The sequence below is a fragment of the Myxine glutinosa genome, chromosome 3 (genome assembly GCF_964187855.1).
Source record: "Myxine glutinosa chromosome 3, kmMyxGlut1.1, whole genome shotgun sequence".
Classification (NCBI taxonomy): domain Eukaryota; kingdom Metazoa; phylum Chordata; class Myxini; order Myxiniformes; family Myxinidae; genus Myxine; species Myxine glutinosa.
This window is the reverse complement of record NC_136263.1, coordinates 2,897,752-2,921,215: the sequence shown is the minus strand read 5'-3', so window position 1 is coordinate 2,921,215 and position 23,464 is coordinate 2,897,752. Positions and strand designations below refer to the sequence as shown.

Here is a 23,464-nt window from a genome sequence, read left to right as displayed (position 1 = left end):
TGGGCCAGAGAGCACCGTCAATGGCAGCCAGGACACTGGAATCATGTGATCTTCAGTGACGAGTCTAGATTTCTAGTCTATCGTCAAGATGGCCGCGTCCGAGTGCGCAGACAAGTACATGAAGCCTACAACAAGGATTGTATAGTGCCAAGAGTCCAAGCTGGAGGTGGTGGGGTGACCGTTTGGGCTGCTTTTCATGCAGGGGGCAAAACTGACCTGGTTGTTCTGAATGGAAACCTGAACCAGTTCAAGTACAGGGCCATTCTGGAAGAAACATTGCTTCCATTTGCTCGTGCAGCCTTTCGAGGAAACTTTGTCTTCCAAGATGACAATGCACGGCCTCATCGTGCTCGCATGATCCAACATTTTCTTGCTGACCGTGGTGTAGAGCATATGGAGTGGCCTGCCATGTCCCCGGATATGAATCCGATAGATTACTTGTGGGCAGAATTAACTCGTCAAATCGACCACTTGGACCAGCAGCCGACCTCTGTGCGTGAATTGCAGCAGGCTATTGTCACTGCATGGCAAGCGATTCCTGTCCAAACCTTGGCAAATCTCGTGAACAGCATGCCTCAACGTGTACGTGCTCTCCTGAATGCTCGTGGGGGTTACATGAAGTACTGAACTGTAATTTTACTGTCGGTAATCCCAGTCGTAATTTAACTTTTGTTTTTGTTAAAAAAAAATTGGGCTAATGTGCAAAATAAAGAGATACTTCTGGAAAACGTACAGAAGTTTAACACAGTACTGTCCATGAATTGAGTTCGATATCAGTTTACATCACTTTCAAGGATCAATTTATTTGTTTTGAAATGTCAAATGTGGTTTTTGTTTCTTTTAAAGGTCACATTAACAAAATCTAGAATAATTTCAACATAATTCCAATGAACTTTTGGTTCTAAGTCATCTTGAAAAGTAAGTTCACCACCACAAAAAAAATATTCCATATTAAATGCCGAGTCTGTATATATATATATACTACTCACAATAAGTTCGGGATATTGGCAGGTTCTTCGGTGTGGTTGATTTTGTGTATTAGTTATGTTGAAAAAAGTTGTTGGTCCTAATTCTATGGTTATTAATGTGTGAAAAAACACAGCATTCTTGATTTCAATACCCTAACCCTAACCCCTATAAAAAAAAAAAACTCACTCCCACAATATCCCTAACTTATTGTGAGTAGTGTATATACACATATATATATATATATATTACTAGTATAAAGCCCGTCAAAAATGACGGGTTTGAACAGTTTATTTGACGGTGCAGCCACGTGAGCGTGCCAAAGACTGAAGCCTGGGCCTAGTGTCAGATGTGCTTATATCTTCTTTATTTATTAGATGTCTTGCAAATGTAAATGAACACTCGGTTTACTGTGCGCACTTTGCACGTCACGTGCAGCAAAATTCACCTCCCTGTGCCTTGTATTTATTGTGATTTTTTAAAAACCGCTTCCGTACACCGACCTTGAAGCTCGGTTTGCAAGCCACCGTATACATTTCCAATGTAAGAGACATAATTACTCTTCTTTAGGGTCTTCAGAGTCCTCAGGGTCTTTTGGGTCCTCTGGTTCATTTGGGACTTTTGGGTGTTCAAGCTATTTTGCATTCTTGGGATATTTTGGGTCTTTTGTATCCTCTGGGTCATTTGGATCCTCGGGGTCTTTTGGGACATTTGGCTCTTTGGGGTCCTCGGGTCTTTTTGGTCATCTGGTTCTTTGGGGTATTTTGGGTCTTTGGGGTAATTTGGGTCTTTGGGGTCCTCAGGCCCTTTTTTTTTTTTTGAATTGACAGTCTACAGACATAAATGAGCACTCGGTTTACTCTGCACGCTTTGCACCTTTTCCAAACCCTGAGGACGTTTTCTTTTCCAAACCCATTCATTCAGCGAATTTCACCTCCCTACGCCGTGTATTTATTGTAAAAATAAATAAATAATAACCGCTTCCTTACACTGAATTTGAGTCTCGGTTTACAAGCCACCGTCTACAATTCCAATGTAAGAGACATAATTACTCTTCTTTTGGATCTTCAGAGTCCTAAGGGTCTTTTGGGTCCTCTGGTTCATTTGGGTCTTTTGAGTGCTCAAGCTCTTTTGCATCCTTGGGATCTTCTGGTTCATTTGTGTCTGTGGGGTATTTTAGGTCATTTGAGTCATTTGGGTCCTCTGCATCTTTGGTTCCTTGGGTCTTTTCAGTCATTTAGGTCTTTGTGGTATTTTGGGTCTTTGGGGTAACTTGGGTCATTGTGTTCCACTGGGTCCTCAGGGTCTTTAAGGGTCTTTGGGATATTTTTGGTGTTTTGGATTGGTTGGTTCTGTGTGGTCGTTAAGGGTCTTCAAAGTATTTTGGGTTTTCAGGGACTTTTTGGTCTTCTGGGTATTTTCAATTTTTTTTGGTCTTTAAGGGTCTTTGGGATATTTTGGGTCCTTGAGGTATTTAAGGGTCTTCTGGGTCTTTTGGGTATTTTTAGTCTTCTGGGACTTCTGGTTATTTAAAGGTCTTTGGATCTTCAGGGTATTTTGGGTCTTCAGGGTATTTGGGGTCTTTTAGGTCTTTTCGTTTTTTGGGGTCTTGGGGGGTCTTTTGTGTCTTCATGGTATTTTGGGTCTTTCAGGGTATTTGGTGTATTTTGTGTATTTGGGGTCTTTTGGGTCTTGGGGTCTTTTCAGTCTTTTGGGGTCTTTGACTCTTTGGGGAATTTTGGGTCTTCAGTGTCTTTTGGGTTTTTGTGGTCTTTTGGGTATTTAAGTCTTCAGGCTATTTTGGGTCTTTAACGGTCTTCAGGGTCATTTGGGTCTTTGGGGTATTTTGGGTGTTTGGGGTCCATTGGGTCTTCAAGGACTTTTCTGTATTTTGGGTCTTTGGGGTCTGTTGGGTCTTGAGTCGTTTGGGTCTTCTGGGTCTTCATGGTGTTTTGTGTCTAACAGTATACAGATTATTTTGGGTCTTCGGGTATTTGGGTCTTTCGGGTCTTTGGTCTTACCAAAATTTGGGGTCTTCATGGTATTTTGGGTCTTTAACAGTCTTCATGGTATTTTGGGTGTTTGGAGTCCGTTGGGTCTTCAGGGTCTTTTCAGTCTTTTGGGTCTTCGGGGTATTTTGGGTCTTCAGAGTCCTTGGGGTCTTCTGGGTCATTGGGGTCTTCTGGGTCCTCTTTGTCATTGGGTCCTTAGGGTTGTTTGGGTCTTCCTTTTTTTTTCTTTTTTTTTTGTATACAAGATCGAGGCTCGTGAAAGAGCGAACATTAATCACACAGAAAGACAAACAGACAAACCGACACATAAATCGGGAGCGGTAGACAAGATGGGGAGAGAGGGAGAAGGACACAAACACAACATTTGAGAGCAGGGACCGAGAGACATGGAGACATCGAGAGATCTGTGGGAGGGAGAGGGCTTTGGGGGGGAGGCATGGGAAGGGGGGGTGGGAGAGGTATAAAACATATGGACACTGCCAGGACTTCCAGGAAAGAAGTTGGAATTTCAAACAAGGTGGATCTGGGGTGAATTAGTGGGGGTAGAAAAGATCAAGGTTTTGGATGGGGGAAGATAAGAGATGGTGGTGAACAGCTGTTTTAAAGACCTGGAGGGAGGAGTGGGATTGAAGGGAGTGTGGGAGTTTGTTCCAGAGGCGAGAGAAAAGAGGAATGAAAGAGTGAAGGTGAGCAGAGAGCCGAGATTTCGGCAGTTTAACCATCAGAGGGTTGCTGGCAGATCTTGTGCGACCTGCAGGAATATTTGGGGGACAGAGCACAGAGAGAGCTGGGGGAGCAAGGCCAGAGAGTAGTTGGTAGAAGACAGAAAGACCACCTACCTGCCTGCGGTGAGTGAGTGAAAGGCCCTCAGAGATAGCTTCATCGCGGGAGATTCCAATGATTCTGAAAGCTTTGGATTCAACAGCATGAAGCCGAGCTAGGTGTGAGGCAGGAGCACCAGCCCATAGGGGAGAACAGTATTCCATTGAGCTGCGGATGAAAGCCTTGTATGTGGTGAGGAGCTCAGGTGTGCCTAGGAAGGACTTCGCACAACAGAGGATGCCCAGTCGGCGACTGGCTTTGGAGGCCAGCTTGGAAATGTGGTTTTCCCAAGAAAGATCATGGCAGATAGTGAGACCCAAAAGCTTGAGCGACAGAACTTCTTGGAGAGGATTGTTGAGAAAGTAGATGGGAGGGTTGTCCAGTCGATCTTTTCGGAGAGACATAGTAAGAGTGTGAGATTTGTCAGGATTGAAAGACATGTTCCACTTGTTTGACCAGTCTGTGATTTTGTCCAGGTCTTCAGAGAGTGAGGAGGCTGCAGACTGCCGATCTGAGGGAAGAGGAATGGAGCGGCAGAGAGTGGAGTCATCAGCAAAGAGATAGAGAGGATTTTCCAGAGAGTCGGAGAGATCATTGATAAAGACCAGAAAAAGCACAGGGCCCAGCACACTGCCTTGGGGAACTCCAGCCTGAACAGGAAGGGGAGATGAGAGAAATCCATTCAGGGCCACCCGTTGACTACGACCAGAGAGGAAGTCCGCAAGCCATGCATGGAGATTTCCATGGATACCATAGGAGGAGAGTTTGGTGAGCAGGGCGGGGTGCCAGACCATATTGAAGGCACGTGAAATGTCAAGGGAGACAGGTCTAATTTCCTGTTTGGCGTTGAGGACCTCCATCCATTGTTGAGACAGCAGAAGCAGCATGTCCAGAGTAGAGTGACCTGGTCTGAAACCAAATTGATGATCAGAGATCAAGCCATTGGAGAAGAGGAAAGATTTCATATCCGTAGCAATGATGGAATCCATGACTTTGCTGATAATTGGGAGCAGGCTGATTGGTCTGTAGTTGCAAGGATCTGTTTTTGCACCTTTTTTGTGTAAAGCGGTAATGTTTGCTGATTTCCAGGATGCTGGCAGATGACCTTGAGCAAAAGATAGGGTGAAAAGAACAGAGAGAGGGTGAAATAGAGTGGCAGAGCAGGATTTTAGGACCCGTGGGCTGATGCCGTCTGGTCCAGTTGCAGAATCAGAGTCGAGGTTTGACAAAAATTCATCCACCTTGTCAGGAGAGAAGGACACAGAGTCCAGGAGCAGTTGGGTTCGACTGGGAAAGGTGAGAACAGAGAGAGATGGGTTTGGGACTAAGGATTTTGAGGCAAATAGAGAGTTGATGCATTCGGCTTTGTCACGTGCGATGTCAACTGTGTGGCCATTTGAGGTAAGGGAGGGGATGGAGGGGGAAAAAACACCAGAAACGGATTTGACCAGATGCCACCAGGATTTGGAGGAAGGAGACAGGTTTGAGAGTTCATTCTTGAGTGAGGAGAGATAGTGCTTCCTGGCACTCCTGAGGGTAGACACACACTTGTTCCGAGCTTGGTGGAAGGAACTGAGATTGCCTTCAGTTGGATTAGCCTTCCAAGAGGCAAAGGCAAGTTGTTAAGGGTATTTGGGGTATTTTGGGTCTTTAGAGCCACTTCTGGGTCCTTGGGGTATTTTGGGTCTTCTCGGTCCTTGGGGTCATTTGGGTCTTCTGGGTCCTTGGGGTCTTTTGGGTCTTCTGAGTCCATGGGGCCTTGAATTCTTTTTCACTGCAACTGCTGGTCCGATGGACACAAAATTTGGACCATCGAAGCACCGCCTCCTGTAGATTTTTTTTAATGATAATTATGACGTCAAAGGTCACGTGGTACAGGCGCCACCTTGGAAAATTCGAAAAATGTTGCACCTCTATATCTCCGGACAGTGGAATGATTGATTTCAAATTGTTTGGGGATCTTTTTAAATCCCTTCCCAGACTCGTAGGCATCTACAACCTTCTTTCTGAAGGCCTCAGAGAGCTCTTTTGATCTAGGCATGGTGACGCTGCACACTTCAACAACAAAGAGCAAACCAAACTAAATGTCTGTGGTTTAAATAAGACAGGTTCCTCCAAGATCCTCTCTAACGATGTTCTACTCATTTGCACCTGAGCTGGTGCACCTGATTCTACTTTTAGGTATTTGAAGTAGTGATAAATGTCGGGGTGTACTTACTTTTTCCACATGCGAAATTTGCATTTATGTTTATTTAAATTATACAATGGACTACAAAATGTAAATGTTTCATGATATTTGTTATATTATATCACCTTTATCTGTCAATATTGTTGAAATGAAGATCAAATAGCTGTATGTTGAAATATACTCAAAGGCAAAAGTTATTGTGACACACAAACAACAAACAGAATCAGTGTTAAACTTTTACTGCCGCGAATGAAATGTTATTACATGGAAAGACAAATGTTTCAAGGTATGGTAACGATCAACAGTCCATAAGAACAGTGCACCTGGCATATGCAAATGAGCCACAACACAAGAGGGGGTTCACAAGCAAGTTCACACAGTCAGTAGCGAGTGTGTCCACCTTGTGCATTGATGCAGGCCTGGCACCTTCGCCTCATTGAGGCCACTAAACGTCGATGAAAGTCCTTGGGAAGATCATTCCATATCCGAGGAAGGACTTGGTGGAGTTCCTGCAGCGTTTTTGGAGGATTCGGATGACGTCATAAACGTCGCTCCATTTCATCCCAGACGTGTTCAATGGGTGACAAATCAGGGGATCTTGCAGGCCAGGGTAACACATTAACATTGTTCTGATTAAGATACTGCTGTACAACTCGAGCAACATGTGGTCTGGCATTATCGTGTTGAAATGTCACTCTAGGGCCGTTCTGTTGCAAAAACGGTAAAGCGGCCATTTGCAAAATCTCGTCTCGGTACCTCACAGCATTCAAGTTCCCCTCAATCAGAATCATTGGCGTTCTTGCTGCAGCTGTTATCCCACCCCAGATCATAACGCCCCCACCTCCAAAACGATCCCCTTCCAGAACACATGGCCTGATGTAACGTTCACCTGTGCACCTGTAGACACGTGTCCTACCGTCAGCTCGGTGAAGCTGTGCCAAATGGTGTTTCTATGGACGTTGAATCGACGAGCAACAACACGCTGCGAGGTACCAGACTGAAGCATACCTATAGCTCTCCATCTGTCATTTTCCCCGAGGCGTGGCATGTCGAACTTGTTCCAAAACGATGAATAGAGGTGTTTTTCTGACTTCTGCACTTCTTAAGACTGCATTGAGTGGAAATGATAAGCGTCTGGTTGTCTGGCCTTTTAAAGTGAACATTGCTGGCCATTTTTCTCGAATATGTCATGCTTCTTGCAAATTTCATGCAATTCGAACAACAACTGCTTGGTTGCGTTTCTTCGACCATTTTAACACACTCTTTCTCTGGTTCAAATCCAAAAATTCATTCACAAGATTACCAATGAAAAAATTCCATGTCACAATAACTTTTGCCTCTGAGTATATGTTGAAAAAGTCAAAACTTTACATGGGGTGTACTTACTTTTTCACCTGACTGTATATTTTCTTTTGCCCATGTCACGATCTACATCTCGATTAATTAAGTCAAAGTAACATTTTAAAAAGTAGCGCTGATGAATACGAGTAAGTCACAAATGTCTTTCTTCGGTTAGCTTTAAATATATAAACAACATTGTTGAATTGTTGAAGAAAATTTGAAGAAGAAAACGTTTTGGTCACAAACATACATGCATAACCACATATGTTTGCTCCATTATAATAAAAAAAAGATATCATTGAAACTTGAATACGTCTATTATTTACATACTATTGAAACCTTCCTACGTTGATTAATTACGTCTCTTTAAAACCAGAGTAGTCTATTAATTACATACCATTGAGACCTGACTCAGTACGTCTATGAAATACATACTATTGTAATATGAGTACAGCACGTCTATTAATTCCATGCTTTTGAAACATCATTACATGGGTCTTCTGCGTCTTTTCCTTCTTTGTGGTATTTTGGAGTCTTCAGGGTCTTTTTGGTCTTCACAGTATTTTGGGTCTTTTGGGTATTTTGGGTATTTGGGTTATTTTGGCTCTTCAGGGTCTTTTGGGTCTCTGGGTCTTTAAGGGTCTTTTGAGTCTTCAGGGTGATTTAGGTCTTTGGGGTATTTTGGATCTTTGGGGTGTTTTGGATCTTTGGGGTGTTTTGGATCTTTGGGGTGTTTTGGGTCTTTGGGGTATTTTTGATCTTTAAGGGTCTTTTGAGTCTTTGGGTTGTTTTGGGTCTTCATGGTCTTTTGGGTCTCCAGTGTCTCTTGGGTTCTCTGGGTCTTTGAGGGTCTTTTGGGTCTTTGGGGTATTTTGGGTCTTTGGCATCTTTAATGGTATTTTGGGTCTTTAGGAGTCATGGTGGTCTTGGGGGTCTTAGGGGATTTAAACTATTGTCAAAGGCCTGAGGGATCTCAGCAGTCTAAAGGATCAAAAGGTACATGTCAACAGTACGTAATTAAGAGTTCACAGACTGTGTTTTTGGGTGTTATATTTAGTTGAAGAAGAAGAGAACCTTTTTGGTCACGATGTACTAACATACATAACCATATACGTTGGCTCTATTATAATAATGTCATGAATTTGGGTAGTGATATATGTAGGGCAGAGTAGATCTGAGTAGGTAACATGCTTCGAGATGTCGCGATAGGGAATCTACCTGTAATAAGTCATGTGTAGGCGTTTTGTCGGCTAAGATGTATGATTGTGAATCTACCGGGAGATTCGTGTGTTAAGTAGTGTAGGGATAATGAGTAGAGCCCTTGTATGTCTCACCTGGTAGTCAAACCTTTGTCCATTTTGGCACTGCACACCACTTAAACATTAGTTATGACCTTTAGTACAACACTAAATGACTCCTTCTCCCCTGACATGACTTAGGAAGAAATCAGGCTAGAACACCGCCATAATTGGCCGCCACCATTTACACCTCTGAGAGGCCTATCCACCTCGCATAGCACGTGCTGTGACCAGGAGTAGGGGACGAGAGTTGGAGTGACGCAGTGGGCGTGACCTGAGCGAGCCGGCAGGTCAGGGGAGGCTCTGATTGGCAGAGGAGTGCGCCAATGCTGACGTCACCGGGCGAGAGATATTAACAGCACCGGACGCCTTTGCTAGGAGTTGTTGGATCGAGAGTTCAGTGCAGATCTGATCCCGAGTTGAGCATGAGGATTGAGAGAGTCGAGTTCCATTCCTGAGTCGAGTTGAGCAGTTGGATTCCTGGCAGTGCAGTGCGGAGCCCGAGTCCGTTTTGAGCAGTTGGGTTTGAGACGCGGCAGGACTTTGGTCGGAGTCGACCCCATGTGGAGCCGTGAGCCTGCATGGGATGCATGGTGCTTGGAGCGAGGCCTTGTGGGACTTGGAGTGAAGGACCTCGTGGTGTGCGGTCGGGCCGGGCGGGGCTGTGTTGGACAGCAGCGGAAGAAGACGACAAGACAAGCTAAGCCGAGCTCAGCGTGTACATTTTACAAGACGTGTTTCTTTCTTCATTTCATCTCCCTCGTCTCGTCTCTGATATCTGTTGTGTGCGGGATCCCGATTTAGAATAGTTTATTACCGGTGCGTGCTTTTCACTGTCTTTGCTTTTCCCAATAAACCCTTGCATTACTTTTTGTATATAATACCTGAACGCAGTTTACCGGGTGATTGATTTGATAGTTAAGGCTGCGGGGACTTGCGCTGCTTCCCTCCATTCCGCGCGCTAAGGGGTGTTCGATTTTGGAATCCGCCATTGAGCTTCCACCTCGGAGTTAAAGCCTTCGTGATCAGCATCCGCGATCGCCTCATATAAATTTCGGCGGTTGCGCGACAATAAGATAAGGCTTTCGCGAAAATTTAATGACAAAACTCAAATGGTAAATTGAAATTTCAGGTCAATTGGATGAAAATGGATGATTTTATGTGATGCTGACCTTTGACCTTTTGACCAAATTATTAATTTGCCTTCTCTGTATTATCATTATAAAGATTTGGTGAAAATGTGATGACAATAGCTCAAATGGTGAAAAGGTTACGGCCCGGACAGACACACACACACACACACACACATACACACACACACACACACACACACACATACACACACACACACACACACACACACACACACACACACACACACACATATACACACACACATAAACACACACACTATGTATCATCATCGCACGCTGCAAGGAGGTTGAGAGGCAGAACAAAAGAGATGTAAGAGAGGTTGTTATGGAACAATTGACCACCTACGACTGAACAAGGCCATACTTGAAAATTGCAAAATGTGAAGAACTAAATTGTCCACCACCTGGATAGACTATAAGAAAACTTTTGACGTTCTTGGATGATAAGATGCATGTAAATATACAAAATCAATCCCCAAATAATCAAACTGATTGAGAAAACAATGGAGCTCTGGAATACCACATTGATATTACAGCACTCAGAAGGGAATATCGAAATACCAGATGTGAAGATACGGCATGGAATCTTCCAAGGAGAAAGTCTTTCCCCTCCTCCCCCCCCCCCCCCCCCCCCCACCCTTCTGTTTTGTCTGGCTCTGAACCCACTAAGTATCCTCATCAATGAACAAGGACACGGATACACCCGAACAACCAATAGAAGAACATCCAAAGAAATAGGAAAGGTGACACATCTACTATACATGGATGATTTAAAGCTCTTCTCGCCAAATGACCAAAAATTGACAGAACAGAACAATAAAACTAGTAAAATGGTTTTCCACGGACATTACATTTCCACAAACATTGTCCGTTTTCCACGGACAATCATCACAACCACACATACATAGTGTGGTTTTCCACGGACATTGGAGATCTCGCGAGATCTTTGTCGGTGAGGTCACGTCTTTTCGAAGCTGTCCATGCGCTCACGCTTTCGAAGCTAAGTAATTTTTTCACAATTGTGTTTTTGTCGAGACTGTATCTATCTTTCGGTGTGTGTACATATAGCGTGTCTTTAGGAAAATTTTCGGTGTTAATTATTCGTACATGTATACACAATCGTCGGTTAATGCGTGTCGAGTATTCTGAGGCCTAGTACTAGTACTAGTAGGCTTAGGCTACCGTCTCCGACCTTGTGGTTTTGTTTTCTCTCAGCGGTTCGTCGAATGCGCTGCAATTATTTTCGTTCTCTGTTTCGTCCCAGTCGTTCACCCCATACTTCCTTGTTTAATATCTCTACTCAAAAAAAAAACCCCCCAAAAAAATATTTCCTTCTCAGTTCTTATTCGTTTATTTGTTGTTCTTATTTGTTCGTTCGTTCTTCGTTCACGTTGTTCGTGATCACGCGATCACGTGGTTAGAAATGTTTAATCTCTCCCCTGAACAACTGTTTTCTGTCATATATTATAACACCTTTTTCTTCTTCTCCTACAAAAGGATGCTTTCGTCTTGCTCACCAAATCTATTCATTCCAAAAAAATTAAAAAATACCATCTCTTACAGTTCCTCTTTTCTACATTCCCTAAACTCTCCAGCCCTCCACCCCTCCTTCAGCGTCCTCAAACGTATTTTTGACTCGAAGGTCTCAAACTCATTTTGGAAAAAATGTTCGTTTCCCATGAATCGTACACTTATCAAATTCCAATCTCACCCCTCCCCTCCAAATCTTCCCCATCCCCCCTTCCCTCCAAAACTTCCCCATCCCCCCCCCCCTCCAAAACTTCCCCATCACCCCTCCCCTCCAAATCTACCCCCTTACCCCTCCCATCCAAATCTTCCCCATCACCCATCTCTTAAAAATATTCCCCCTTACCCCTCCCCTCCAAATCTTCCCCATCACCCATCCCTTTCAAATCTTCCCCCTTGCCCCTCCCCTCCAAATCTTTCCCATCACCCCTTCCCTCCAAAACTTCCCCATCACCCCTCCCCTCCAAAACTTCCCCATCACCCCTCCCCTCCAAATCTTCCCCATCACCCATCCCTTTCAAATCTCCCCCCTTGCCCCTTCCCTCCCCTTCCTCCTAAACTCCCCCCACACCCCTCCCCTCCAAGACTCTCCCTCGCTCCTCCCCTCCTAGACTCCCCTCTCACCCCTCCTCCTCAACGCATCCTCCCTGCTTCTTCCCCCCTTCCAACTTTCACCTTCATCTCCCCCAACCTTCTGCCTCGCTCTTCCCCCACCTCAAATAACACCTCACTGTGCCTCACCCAATCTCCATCAAACCTTTTGTCCACCCCATTCTTCCCCTTCTCCAAGCTATTCTGAAATCTCTGAAATCTCTGACACACCTTCAACAGCTCTCCCTACCTCTTCCTCCTCTTCCACATCTTACCCTACCCCACCCCCCCCCCCCCCTGTTCTGTATCCAATGCTCCCCTTTCCTCTTCATTAACGGTATGGACCTCAAACATCCGGGGCCTTCGCTCAAACTTGACTGATCTCTCCATACAGGTTGCTTCTGACAAACCAGATATGATCTGCTTAACAGAAACTTTCCTCCTTCATGACGTCTCTGATGCCTTGGTATCTCTCCCAGGTTACTCCCTCCTCCGGTATGATAGACCTGAGCCTCGTCCTTGAGGTGGGGTTGCTATCTTTATAAAAAAACTCTCTTCCACACTCGCCCTCCACTGCCCTCTCTCCACCTCACCCCCAGGAATACCTTTGGCTACGGCTTCCCCTTCGCTCCCACCTTTTGTTAATATGTGTGTTGTACCGTCCACCAAACAGTGATGACTCCATCTACATCTCGCTGTCTGATAATATGGACCAACTTCTATCCACCCATCCCAACTCTCTCTTCCTCATATGTGGTGATTTCAATTGTCACCATGCCAGTTGGCTGGGTGTGGGTACCTCTCTCACCAGCCATGGCTCTTCAGCAAAGGACTTCTGCGACTCACTGGGACTGACACAATCTGTCAATTTCCCGACCAGGATCTCAGTCAACGGAGCATCTTCTCTTCTGGACTTGGTTATGACTAACTTCCCTGAAAATATCTGCTGCTCTTCTTCTGCTCCAATCAGCTCATCTGATCATGTGCTTGTTAAAGTGGACATCTCTCTGACCATTCTCAGAGAGCCTCCTCAGCGTCGACGAGTCTGGCATTTCACTCAGGCCAACTGGCACGGTCTTGAAGCAGCCATCAATCATCTGGACTGGTCTCCCATCTCTACCGCCTCTGACATCAACTCATCCTGGGAATTCTTTCAAAGTAAATTGCTCTCTCTCATGCACAGATTTATCCCATCTCATCTTCAGTTGTCTTACCCTTCCTCCCGTCCATGGTACACGGAATCTTGTGGTGAGGCTGTTGCCCAGAAACAAGTTGCTTTCGTCTCCTGGAAAGCAAATCCAACGGAAGGAAATCTCATTTCCTTTCACAAAGCCCGAAACAAGTGTGTGTCCACCCTCAGGAGAGCCAGGAAACAATATCTCACCGTTCTCAAGACCGAACTCTCTTATCTGTCTCTCTCTTCCAAATCCTGGTGGCGTCTGGTCAAATCTGTTTCTGGTGTTTGTTCCCCCTCCATCCCCTCCCTCACCTCAAACAGCTACATGGCTGACTCCGCACATGAAAAAGCTGAATGCCTCAACTCTGTGTTTGCCTCTAAATCTTGTGTCCCAAACCCATCCCTCTCTGTACCCACCGTACCCAGTCGTACCCAGCTGCTCCTGGACTCTGTGTCCTTTCCTCCTGACAATGTGGAAAAGTTTCTGTCAACCCTCGACTCTGATTCTGCAACTGGTCCTGACGGCATCAGCCCACGGGTCCTAAAATCATGTTCTTCCGCTCTTTCACTCCCTCTTTCTGTTCTTTCACCCTCTCTTTTGCTCAAGGTCATCTGCCATCTGCTTGGAAATCAGCCAACATCACCGCTTTGCACAGAAAAGGTGCAAAAACAGATCCTAGCAACTACAGACCAATCATCCTTCTCCCAATTATCAGCAAAGTCATGGAATCCATCATTGCTTCAGATATGAAATCTTTCCTCTTCTCCAATGGCTTGATCTCTGACCATCAATTTGGTTTCAGACCTGGTCACTCTACTCTGGACATGCTGCTTCTGCTTTCTCAACAATGGATGGAGGTCCTCAACGCCAAACAGGAAATTAGAGCTGTCTCCCTTGACATTTCACGTGCCTTCGATACGGTCTGGCACCCCGCTCTGCTCACCAAACTCTCCTCCTTTGGTATCCATGGAAATCTCCACGCATGGCTGGTGGACTTCCTCTCTGGTCGTAGTCAACGTGTGGCCCTGAATGGGTTTCTCTCATCTCCTTCTGTTCAGGCTGGAGTTCCCCAAGGCAGTATTCTGGGCCCTGTGCTTTTTCTGGTCTTCATCAATGATCTCTCTGACTCTCTTGAAAATCCTCTCTATCTCTTTGCTGATGACTCTACTCTCTGTCGCTCCATTCCTCATCCCTCAGATCGGCAGTCTGCAGCCTCCTCACTCTCTGCAGACCTGGACAAAATCACAGACTGGGCAAACAAATGGAACATGTCTTTCAATCCTGACAAATCTCACACTCTTACGATGTCTCTCCGAAAAGACCGACTGGACAACCCTCCCATCCACTTTCTGAATAATCCTCTCCAAGAAGTTCTGTCACTCAATCTTTTGGGTCTCACTATCTGCCATGATCTTTCCTGGGAAAGCCACATTTCAAATCTGGCCTCCAAAGCCAGTCGCCGACTGGGCATCCTCCGTCGTGCGAAGTCCTTCCTTGGTACACCTGAGCTCCTCACCACTTACAAGGCTTTCATCCGCAGCTCCATGGAATACTGCTCTCCCCTCTGGGCTGGTGCTCCTGCCTCACACCTAGCTCGTCTTCACGCTGTTGAAACCAAAGCGTTCAGAATCATTGGAATCTCCCGCGATGAAGCTAACTCCAAGGGCCTTTCACTCACTCACCGCAGGCAGGTTGGTGGTCTTTCCGTCTTCTACCGACTCCTCTCTGGCCTTGCCCCCCCCAGCTCTCTCTGGGCTCTGTCCCCCAAATATTCCTACAGGTCGCACAAGATGTGCCTGCAACCCTCTTTTGGTTAAACTGCCAAAATCAAGACTTTCTGCTCACCTTCACTCCTTCATTCCTCTTTTCTCCCGCCTCTGAAACAAATTCCCTCACTCTCTTCAATCCCACTCCACCCTCCAGGTCTTTAAAACAGCTGTTCACCACCATCTCTTATCTTCCCCCATCCAAAACCTTGATCTTTTCTACCCCCGCTAATTTCGGTCCCCTTGTGTTTTATACCTCCCCCCCCCCCCTTCCCACGCCTCCTCCCCCGAAGCCCTCTCCCTCCCACACTTCTCCCTGCTCTCAAATGTTGTGTTTGTGTGCTTCCCCTTCTCTCCCCATCTTGTCTTCCGCTCCCTCTTTTTATATATTTTGTTTGTCTGGTTGATTTGTTTGTGAAATAAATGTTAGCTCTTTCACGAGCCTCCATTCAGCATACAAAAAAAAATAAAAAAAATCTTCAAATGGAATTTGGACTAGACGGTGCTCCAAGTGCACATATGAACAAAGTCAACCAGCAAAAACAGACAACATAAAAATTGACCTTGAAACAACAATACAGCAGTTAGAAAACGAAGCATCATTACAAATACCTCGAGTAGAAGAGTGCCACAAAATATGTCACAAACAAATGTGCAAAATAATCGCCAAAGAATACCTATGTATAACGAAGCTGATCCTGAAAACATACCTCTCCCCAAGAAACAAAATCAAAGCCATAAACCAGCTCACAGTACCAGTGTTCCAATACAGCTGTGGAATAATAAACTGGGCCCAATCAGAAATCAACAAGTTAGACATCAAAACAAGAAAACTCCTTACCATCCGCAAAATGTTTTACAAAAACCAGTGTATCCCGAGAATGTACCTGCCGAGACGAGAGGGAGGGAGCGGCCTGATATAAATCAACCAGGTGCACAGAGTGATGAGTGTAGGACTAGCTGAGTATGTGAAATGCTCAACAGACTATCGGATACAATTTGTAAACAAACATGAACACAATAAACCTGAAAAAGTATCCCCAACTCACCTTGCAAAGAATATCCAAAAACAGGTGCGAATAGAAGATGCCGCACAGGAAAATGAAACAGCAACAAATACAGCCTCAACAATTGCAAAAAAGATTAAAGAAATATATAAAAATAAATATCAAGAAATATACACCAACTGGGAGAATGACAAAAGAGCAGGTAAATACAAAAAATAATTGAACAGAGTGGGAATAGAGAAAGAAGGCTCATTGGAATGGCAAAGAAGAAATGAGCTCAACTGGGACGGAGAACGAATCATAAAAAATCCCCAAGATCAAGGACACGACACCAATGGATTTAAAAAGATGGCGGGACTGAGCCAGACGGACAGGTGTAGATTCTGCAAGACAGAAACAGAAAGTACTTGTCACCTGCTCTCGGGATGCAAAAAACGATCAAAACGACTTTCCACACAACAGCACAACAAAGTACGCAAAGTGATTCATTGGCACATCATGCCTGACGTCCACACCCGACGTCCACGCCCGACGTTCATGCCAGATATCCACGCCGGACACCCGTTTAATGCACGTCCACGCCCGTTTAACACACGTCCATGCCTGTTTAACGCACGTCCACGCCCGTTTAACGCACGTCCATGCCTGTTTAACGCACATCCACGCCTGTTTACCGCACGTCCACACCCGTTTACCGCACGTCCACACCCATTTAACGCACAATCCATGCCCGACGTCCACACCTGATGTCCATGCCCGACGCCCATTTAACGCACGTCCATGCCCGTTTAACGCACGTCCCTGCCTGTTTAACGCACATCCATGCCTGTTTACCACACGTCCACACCCGTTTAACACACGCCCACGCCCGTTTAACGCACGTCTACGTCCGTTTAACACATGTCCACGCCCATTTAACGCATGTCCATGCCTGTTTAACGCACGTCCATGCCTGTTTAACGCACGTCCACGCCCGTGTACCGCATGTCCATGCCCGTTTAACGCACATCCATGCCCGACGTCCACACCTGATGTCCATGCCCGACGCCCGTTTAACGCACGTCCATGCCCGTTTAACGCACGTCCCTGCCTGTTTAACGCACATCCATGCCTGTTTACCGCACGTCCACGCCCGTTTAACGCACGCCCATGCCCATTTAACGCACGTCTACATCCGTTTAACACATTCCACGCCCATTTAACGCACGTCCATGCCTGTTTAACGCACGCCCATGCCTGTTTAACGCACGTCCACGCCCGTTTAACGCACGTCCACGCCCGTTTAACGCACATCCATGCCCGACGTCCACACCTGATGTCCATGCCCGACGCCCGTTTAACGCACGTCACGCCCGTTTAATGCACGTCACGCCCGTTTAACGCACGTCACGCCCGTTTAACGCACGTCCACGCCCGTTTAACGCACGTCCACGCCTGTTTAACGCACATCCACGCCCATTTATCGCACGTCCACTCCAGTTTAACGCATGTCCACGCCCGTTTAACGCACGTCCACGCCCGTTTAACGCACGTCCATGCCCGACGTCCATGCCTGATGTCCATGCCCGATGTCCATGCCCGACATTCATGCCCGACACCCATTTAACGCACATCCACACCCGTTTAACGCACGTTCATGCCCGTTTAACGCACGTCCACGCCCGTTTAACGCACATCCACGCCCGTTTAACGCACATCCATGCCCGTTTAACGCATGTCCACGCCCGTTTAATGCACGTCCATGCCCGACACCCATTTAGTGCACGTTCTCACCTGACGTCCACGCCCGACGTCCACGCCCGACGTCCACGCCCGACGTCAACACCCGACGTCAACACCCGATGTCCACGCCCGACGTCCACGACCGACGTCCACCCCCGACGTCCATTTAACACACGTCCACACCCGATGTCCATGCCCAACAGCCATGCCCGACATCCACGTCCACGCCTGTTTAACGCATGCCCACGCCCATTTAACGGACACCCACCCCCGTTTAATGCACGCCCACGACCGTTTAACGCACGCCCACGCCCGTTTAACGCACGCCCACCCCAGTTTAACGGACGCCCACCCCCGTTTAACGGACGCCCACCCCCGTTTAACAGATGCCCTCCCCCGTTTATCGGACGCCCACCCCCATTTAACGGACGCCCACCCCCGTTTAACGCACGCCCACCCCCGTTTAACGCACGCCCACGCCCGTTTAACGCACGCCCACGCCCGTTTAGCGCACGCCCACGCCCGTTTAACGCACGCCCACCCCAGTTTAACGGACGCCCACCCCCGTTTAACGGACGCCCACCCCCGTTTAACGGACGCCCACCCCCGTTTAACGGACGCCCACTCCCGTTTAACGGACGCCCACCCCCGTTTATCGGACGCCCACCCCCGTTTAACGCATGCCCACCCCCGTTTAACGGATGCCCACCCCCGTTTAACGGACGCCCACCCCCGTTTAACGGACGCCCACCCCCGTTTAACGGACGCCCACCCCCGTTTAACGCACTCCCACCCCCGTTTAACGGACGCCCACCCCCGTTTAACGCACGCCCACCCCCGTTTAACGGATGCCCACCCCCGTTTAACGCACGCCCACGCCCGTTTAACATCCATCTGAGGGACGACACTCAAATTGATGAAACGCCCTGCCATTGATGTTCACTAGGACAGTTCATAGCTGGCTCGAGATTCGAACCCAGGCTAGACAGCTTAGAGGGGAGTGTGAGTAAAAATCCACAACAGTGACATAACTGCAGAATTGTAGAAAGATCTCAGTCAAAATTATTCAAGTGGATGTTTGTATTAATAGCAAAAGTTTGGCTTGGATTAATTTATAATATTTCCTTGCACTCATTAAATTTTTATTGTGTTAAAACGTTATTTCATCACTGACGCAATTACTAATATGGAAATATTTGAATCCTTTATGTAGCCGGACGGGACTGGAATTCTTCCTTGTATTCGGCCTATTTCCAGCTCATTCGATGTTGCTTGTTTTTCTTGTGTCTGTTTCAAACTGTTTTTACTCTTGTATTTTGTTCCTTGTCGTTTGGCCTTAAATAAGGTGATGGATGACTAGCGGGTTTCTAACGTCTCTCTTTTCCCTCCAAAGTACATCCTTTCTTTTCGTTGATCTGTAAGACCATCTGATCTTAAAGGTTATCGGATCGCATTAATTTGCTGTCGATCGTCAAAATGGTTTAAATGAATCCTGTTCAAATTTCAAGTTGATTCGATGAAAAATTAGCACTTTACGTGAACTTAGCTTTTAGCCCTTTGAGCTTTTGAACTCAAAAACGATATGCTTCTCAGTTTTGATTGGTGGACCAATTCAGAGACCCAAAATGCAATTTCTGTTCAACCTAGCAGAGTACAGTACCCAACTTCCGGGTGGTTGGAGAGTGTAATGGTCTGGGCGGTCTAAATGGGTATAAAGGTCTCAAAAACCTTCCGTTTAGCAGGACTTAGACAAAATTTAACGGCATTTTACGTCATCACAACCAATCAAATTTTCCGCTCGCAAAACCCACCCATGTCCTTTTTTCCTCAACACTGTGCGGGTTAAGGTGTTCTATGAACTCTGTTTAAAACTTCCGCAGTGCATCTCACTACTCTCACTTCCCCAACCATCGTGGCATGGCGTCCCCACTGACGGTGATGGAGAAGATGAATAAACGCTCGTCACCTCGATAACGATGTTACAGGTGACCACGTCATTTACATCACCTTAGTGCCGCATCGTTGACCTCCCATCATGCCAGAGATGCAGCAACAGGTGCGGCTCGACGATGGACGATGGTCACTGGCACTGCAACGTGCTGACCCGGAAGTATTCTGGACCACACCTGCTGGTCTTTTCTCGTGCATGCACAATGACTGCATCATCGACATGAAGACCATCCTCAGTGGGAGTCATAAAACCCAAGACGATGATAATGTTTCGGGGGATTTTGTGAGCAAAACAGAATAGTAAATGGCTGTCGAGATGTTTTCTTCATCATCACACGAGAGCCTGATAAAATGGGAAGAAAATGTGGATTTATACAAAGCAGTCATTACAGGGATGAGATTGAATGATGTTTTTATGTTTCATCACATGATGGATGACAAATGTAAATGATAGATGTGACATTGTTTTTTTATTATTATTATTATTATTATTATTATTATTATTATTATGGATATCGTTCAGAGGAGAAAGAGGAAAATAACTATCATTCACTTCCTTCCTATGTCAATCCTGCCTCTTCCCCCTTTTTCCACAGCCCATTCCACAGGCCACATTCACTCCCAGCCCGTTGCTCCGCTGACGCAACCTCCCACATCGTTACCTTGGCCGGTCATCGTGGGCATCCCAGCCGGGGCCTTCTTCATCGTGGGTTCGGTGCTCCTCTGGCTGTGCCAGACACGTAGGCCCAAGTCGTGCCCCCACGCCACCTGCGGGCACCCGACGTCGTCAGCCTCCGTCTACTCCGTGCCTTCGGCCTACCGATGTCCCCGCGACCGCCTCACGCCGGCGACGGACAATCTCCCTTACGAAGACTTTCCCGCCATTGCTCCTTTGACTCCTGTGGCCACCATGCACCGGCCGGTATCGACCACGGGGATTCCCAACCATCACACAGGCGTCACGATAGGTCCGAGCACACCTGTAAAAGGATACGTTCCCAACAGGTCTTATGGCAAAGCCGGAGGCTACGCGGCTCTAGATGTTCTACACACGCACATGCACACACATGTAGAGGGGAAGGTGCATCAGCATCACTACACCTACTACCAGTGTTAGCTGCTCTCTGGACCGATCTACACCTACTACCAGTGCTAGCTGCTCTCTGGGCCGATCTACACCTACTACCAGTGCTAGCTGCTCTCTGGGCCGATCTACACCTACTACCAGTGCTAGCTGCTCTCTGGGCCGATCTACACCTACTACCAGTGTTAGCTGCTCTCTGGACCAATCTACACCTACTACCAGTGTTAGCTGCTCTCTGGACCAATCTACACCTACTACCAGTGCTAGCTGCTCTCTGGGCCGATCTGCACCTACTACCAGTGTTAGCTGCTCTCTGGGCCGATCTACACCTACTACCAGTGTTAGCTGCTCTCTGGGCCAATCTACACCTACTACCAGTGTTAGCTGCTCTCTGGACCAATCTACACCTACTACCAGTGTTAGCTGCTCTCTGGACCAATCTACACCTACTACCAGTGTTAGCTGCTCTCTGGACCGATCTACACCTACTACCAGTGTTAGCTGCTCTCTGGACCAATCTACACCTACTACCAGTGCTAGCTGCTCTCTGCACCGATCTACACCTACTACCAGTGCTAGCTGATCTCTGGACCGATCTACACCTACTACCAGTGTTAGCTGCTCTCTGGACCAATCTACACCTACTACCAGTGCTAGCTGCTCTCTGCACCGATCTACACCTACTACCAGTGTTAGCTGCTCTCTGGGCCGATCTACACCTACTACCAGTGTTAGCTGCTCTCTGGACCAATCTACACCTACTACCAGTGCTAGCTGCTCTCTGCACCGATCTACACCTACTACCAGTGCTAGCTGATCTCTGGACCAATCTACACCTACTACCAGTGCTAGCTGCTCTCTGGGCCGATCTACACCTACTACCAGTGCTAGCTGATCTCTGGACCAATCTACACCTACTACCAGTGCTAGCTGCTCTCTGGACCAATCTACACCTACTACCAGTGCTAGCTGCTCTCTGCACCGATCTACACCTACTACCAGTGCTAGCTGATCTCTGGACCAATCTACACCTACTACCAGTGCTAGCTGCTCTCTGGGCCGATCTACACCTACTACCAGTGTTAGCTGCTCTCTGGACCAATCTACACCTACTACCAGTGTTAGCTGCTCTCTGGGCCGATCTACACCTACTACCAGTGCTAGCTGCTCTCTGGACCAATCTACACCTACTACCAGTGTTAGCTGCTCTCTGGGCCGATCTACTCTTGGCTTCCACATCCTTTGGTGGCAAAATGTATTTTCTTTACCATCGTGCAGACAAAGGTTCACCCACAATTATGTATCCTCCAGGTGTCTACGTCATCAAATTCTGGCATCATCCATTTCCAATCCACGTTTCCAAAATGAATGATTTACCCAAAGAGTTTTGAGCACATCGTGAGTTATCTGGTGCATCATGTCCCAACAATCTGTGTCATGTGTCGGGCACACACAACCTTTTACAGCCAAAGTGAAGCAAACATAACTGTGGCGGACGATTCTTTAAAAATGGTCTTAGAGGTGGTGCTTCAAAGGAGTGAATCCTTCACATTTTTCATTCTTTAACATCAGACTTAGAGGTGGTGCTTCAAAGGAGTGAATCCTTCACATTTTTCATTCTTTAACATCAGACTTAGAGGTGGTGCTTCAAAGGAGTGAATCCTTCACATTTTTCATTCTTTAACATCAGACTTAGAGGTGGTGCTTCAAAGGAGTGAATCCTTCACATTTTTCATTCTTTAACATCAGACTTAGAGGTGGTGCTTCAAAGGAGTGAATCCTTCACATTTTTGCAATTTCTATACAACAACATTATCGATTTACAAGGCAGCATCAAAAGCCAACAACGAGGAAGGTTGAGCGATATGGGTTTCCTGACTCCTCTTTTCTACATTATACACCTTAAACTGTTGCCTTTAATTGCTATACCTGGCACCGCATCACACCGATGGGCTCGATGTTTCTTTGTTGGATGTTTCCATTTATGGTTCACTGTAAGAAGCTAAAATCTATTTGTTACCTAGGAACAGGAGGTGGGTGGGGTGAAAGAGCTGAACTGAGGAAACAACTGAGAAAGAGGAAGAGAATGGAGGACAATAGAACAGAAATAAGGGTAAGGTGGTGTTGGAAGAGTGGTGAGAGAGGGAATAGGTTTGGGAGGCGATAACAGGAAAGACGGAGGATTGTTGGAAGCACACGAGGGGGGGATGGGATGAGAGGGTCAAAACCATGGGATGAGAGGGTCAAAACCATGGGATGAGAGGGTCAAAACCATGGGATGAGAGGGTCAAAACCATGGGATGAGAGGGTCAAAACCATGGGATGAGAGGGTCAAAACCATGGGATGAGAGGGTCAAAACCATGGGATGAGAGGATCAAAACCATGGGATGAGAGGGTCAAAACCATGGGATGAGAGGGTCAAAACCATGGGATGAGAGGGTCAAAACCATGGGATGAGAGGGTCAAAACCATGGGATGAGAGGGTCAAAACCATGGGATGAGAGGGTCAAAACCATGGGATGAGAGGGTCAAAACCATGGGATGAGAGGATCAAAACCATGGGATGAGAGAACCAAAACCATGGGATGAGAGGGTCAAAACCATGGGATGAGAGGATCAAAACCATGGAATGAGAGGGTCAAAACCATGGGATGAGAGGGTCAATACCATGGGATGAGAGGGTCAAAACCATGGGATGAGAGGGTCAAAACCATGGGATGAGAGAACCAAAACCATGGGATGAGAGGGTCAAAACCATGGGATGAGAGGGTCAAAACCATGGGATGAGAGGATCATAACCATGGGATGAAAGGGTCAAAACCATGGGATGAGAGGGTCAAAACCATGGGATGAGAGG

General features: G+C 46.7%; 1 protein-coding gene across 1 annotated transcript in view; it reads left to right on the top strand.

The window, feature by feature from the left end:
- Nucleotides 1-22,470, top strand: part of LOC137423833 (fibroblast growth factor receptor-like 1) — a 237,100-nt gene extending 214,630 nt beyond the window's left edge. The window contains exon 8 of the mRNA XM_068111375.2: nucleotides 20,119-22,470. Coding sequence (XP_067967476.2) covers nucleotides 20,119-20,639 — 521 coding nt within the window. The 3' untranslated portion in view covers nucleotides 20,640-22,470. The remainder of the gene's footprint in view (nucleotides 1-20,118) is intronic.
- The last annotated feature ends 994 nt before the right edge of the window (nucleotides 22,471-23,464 follow it).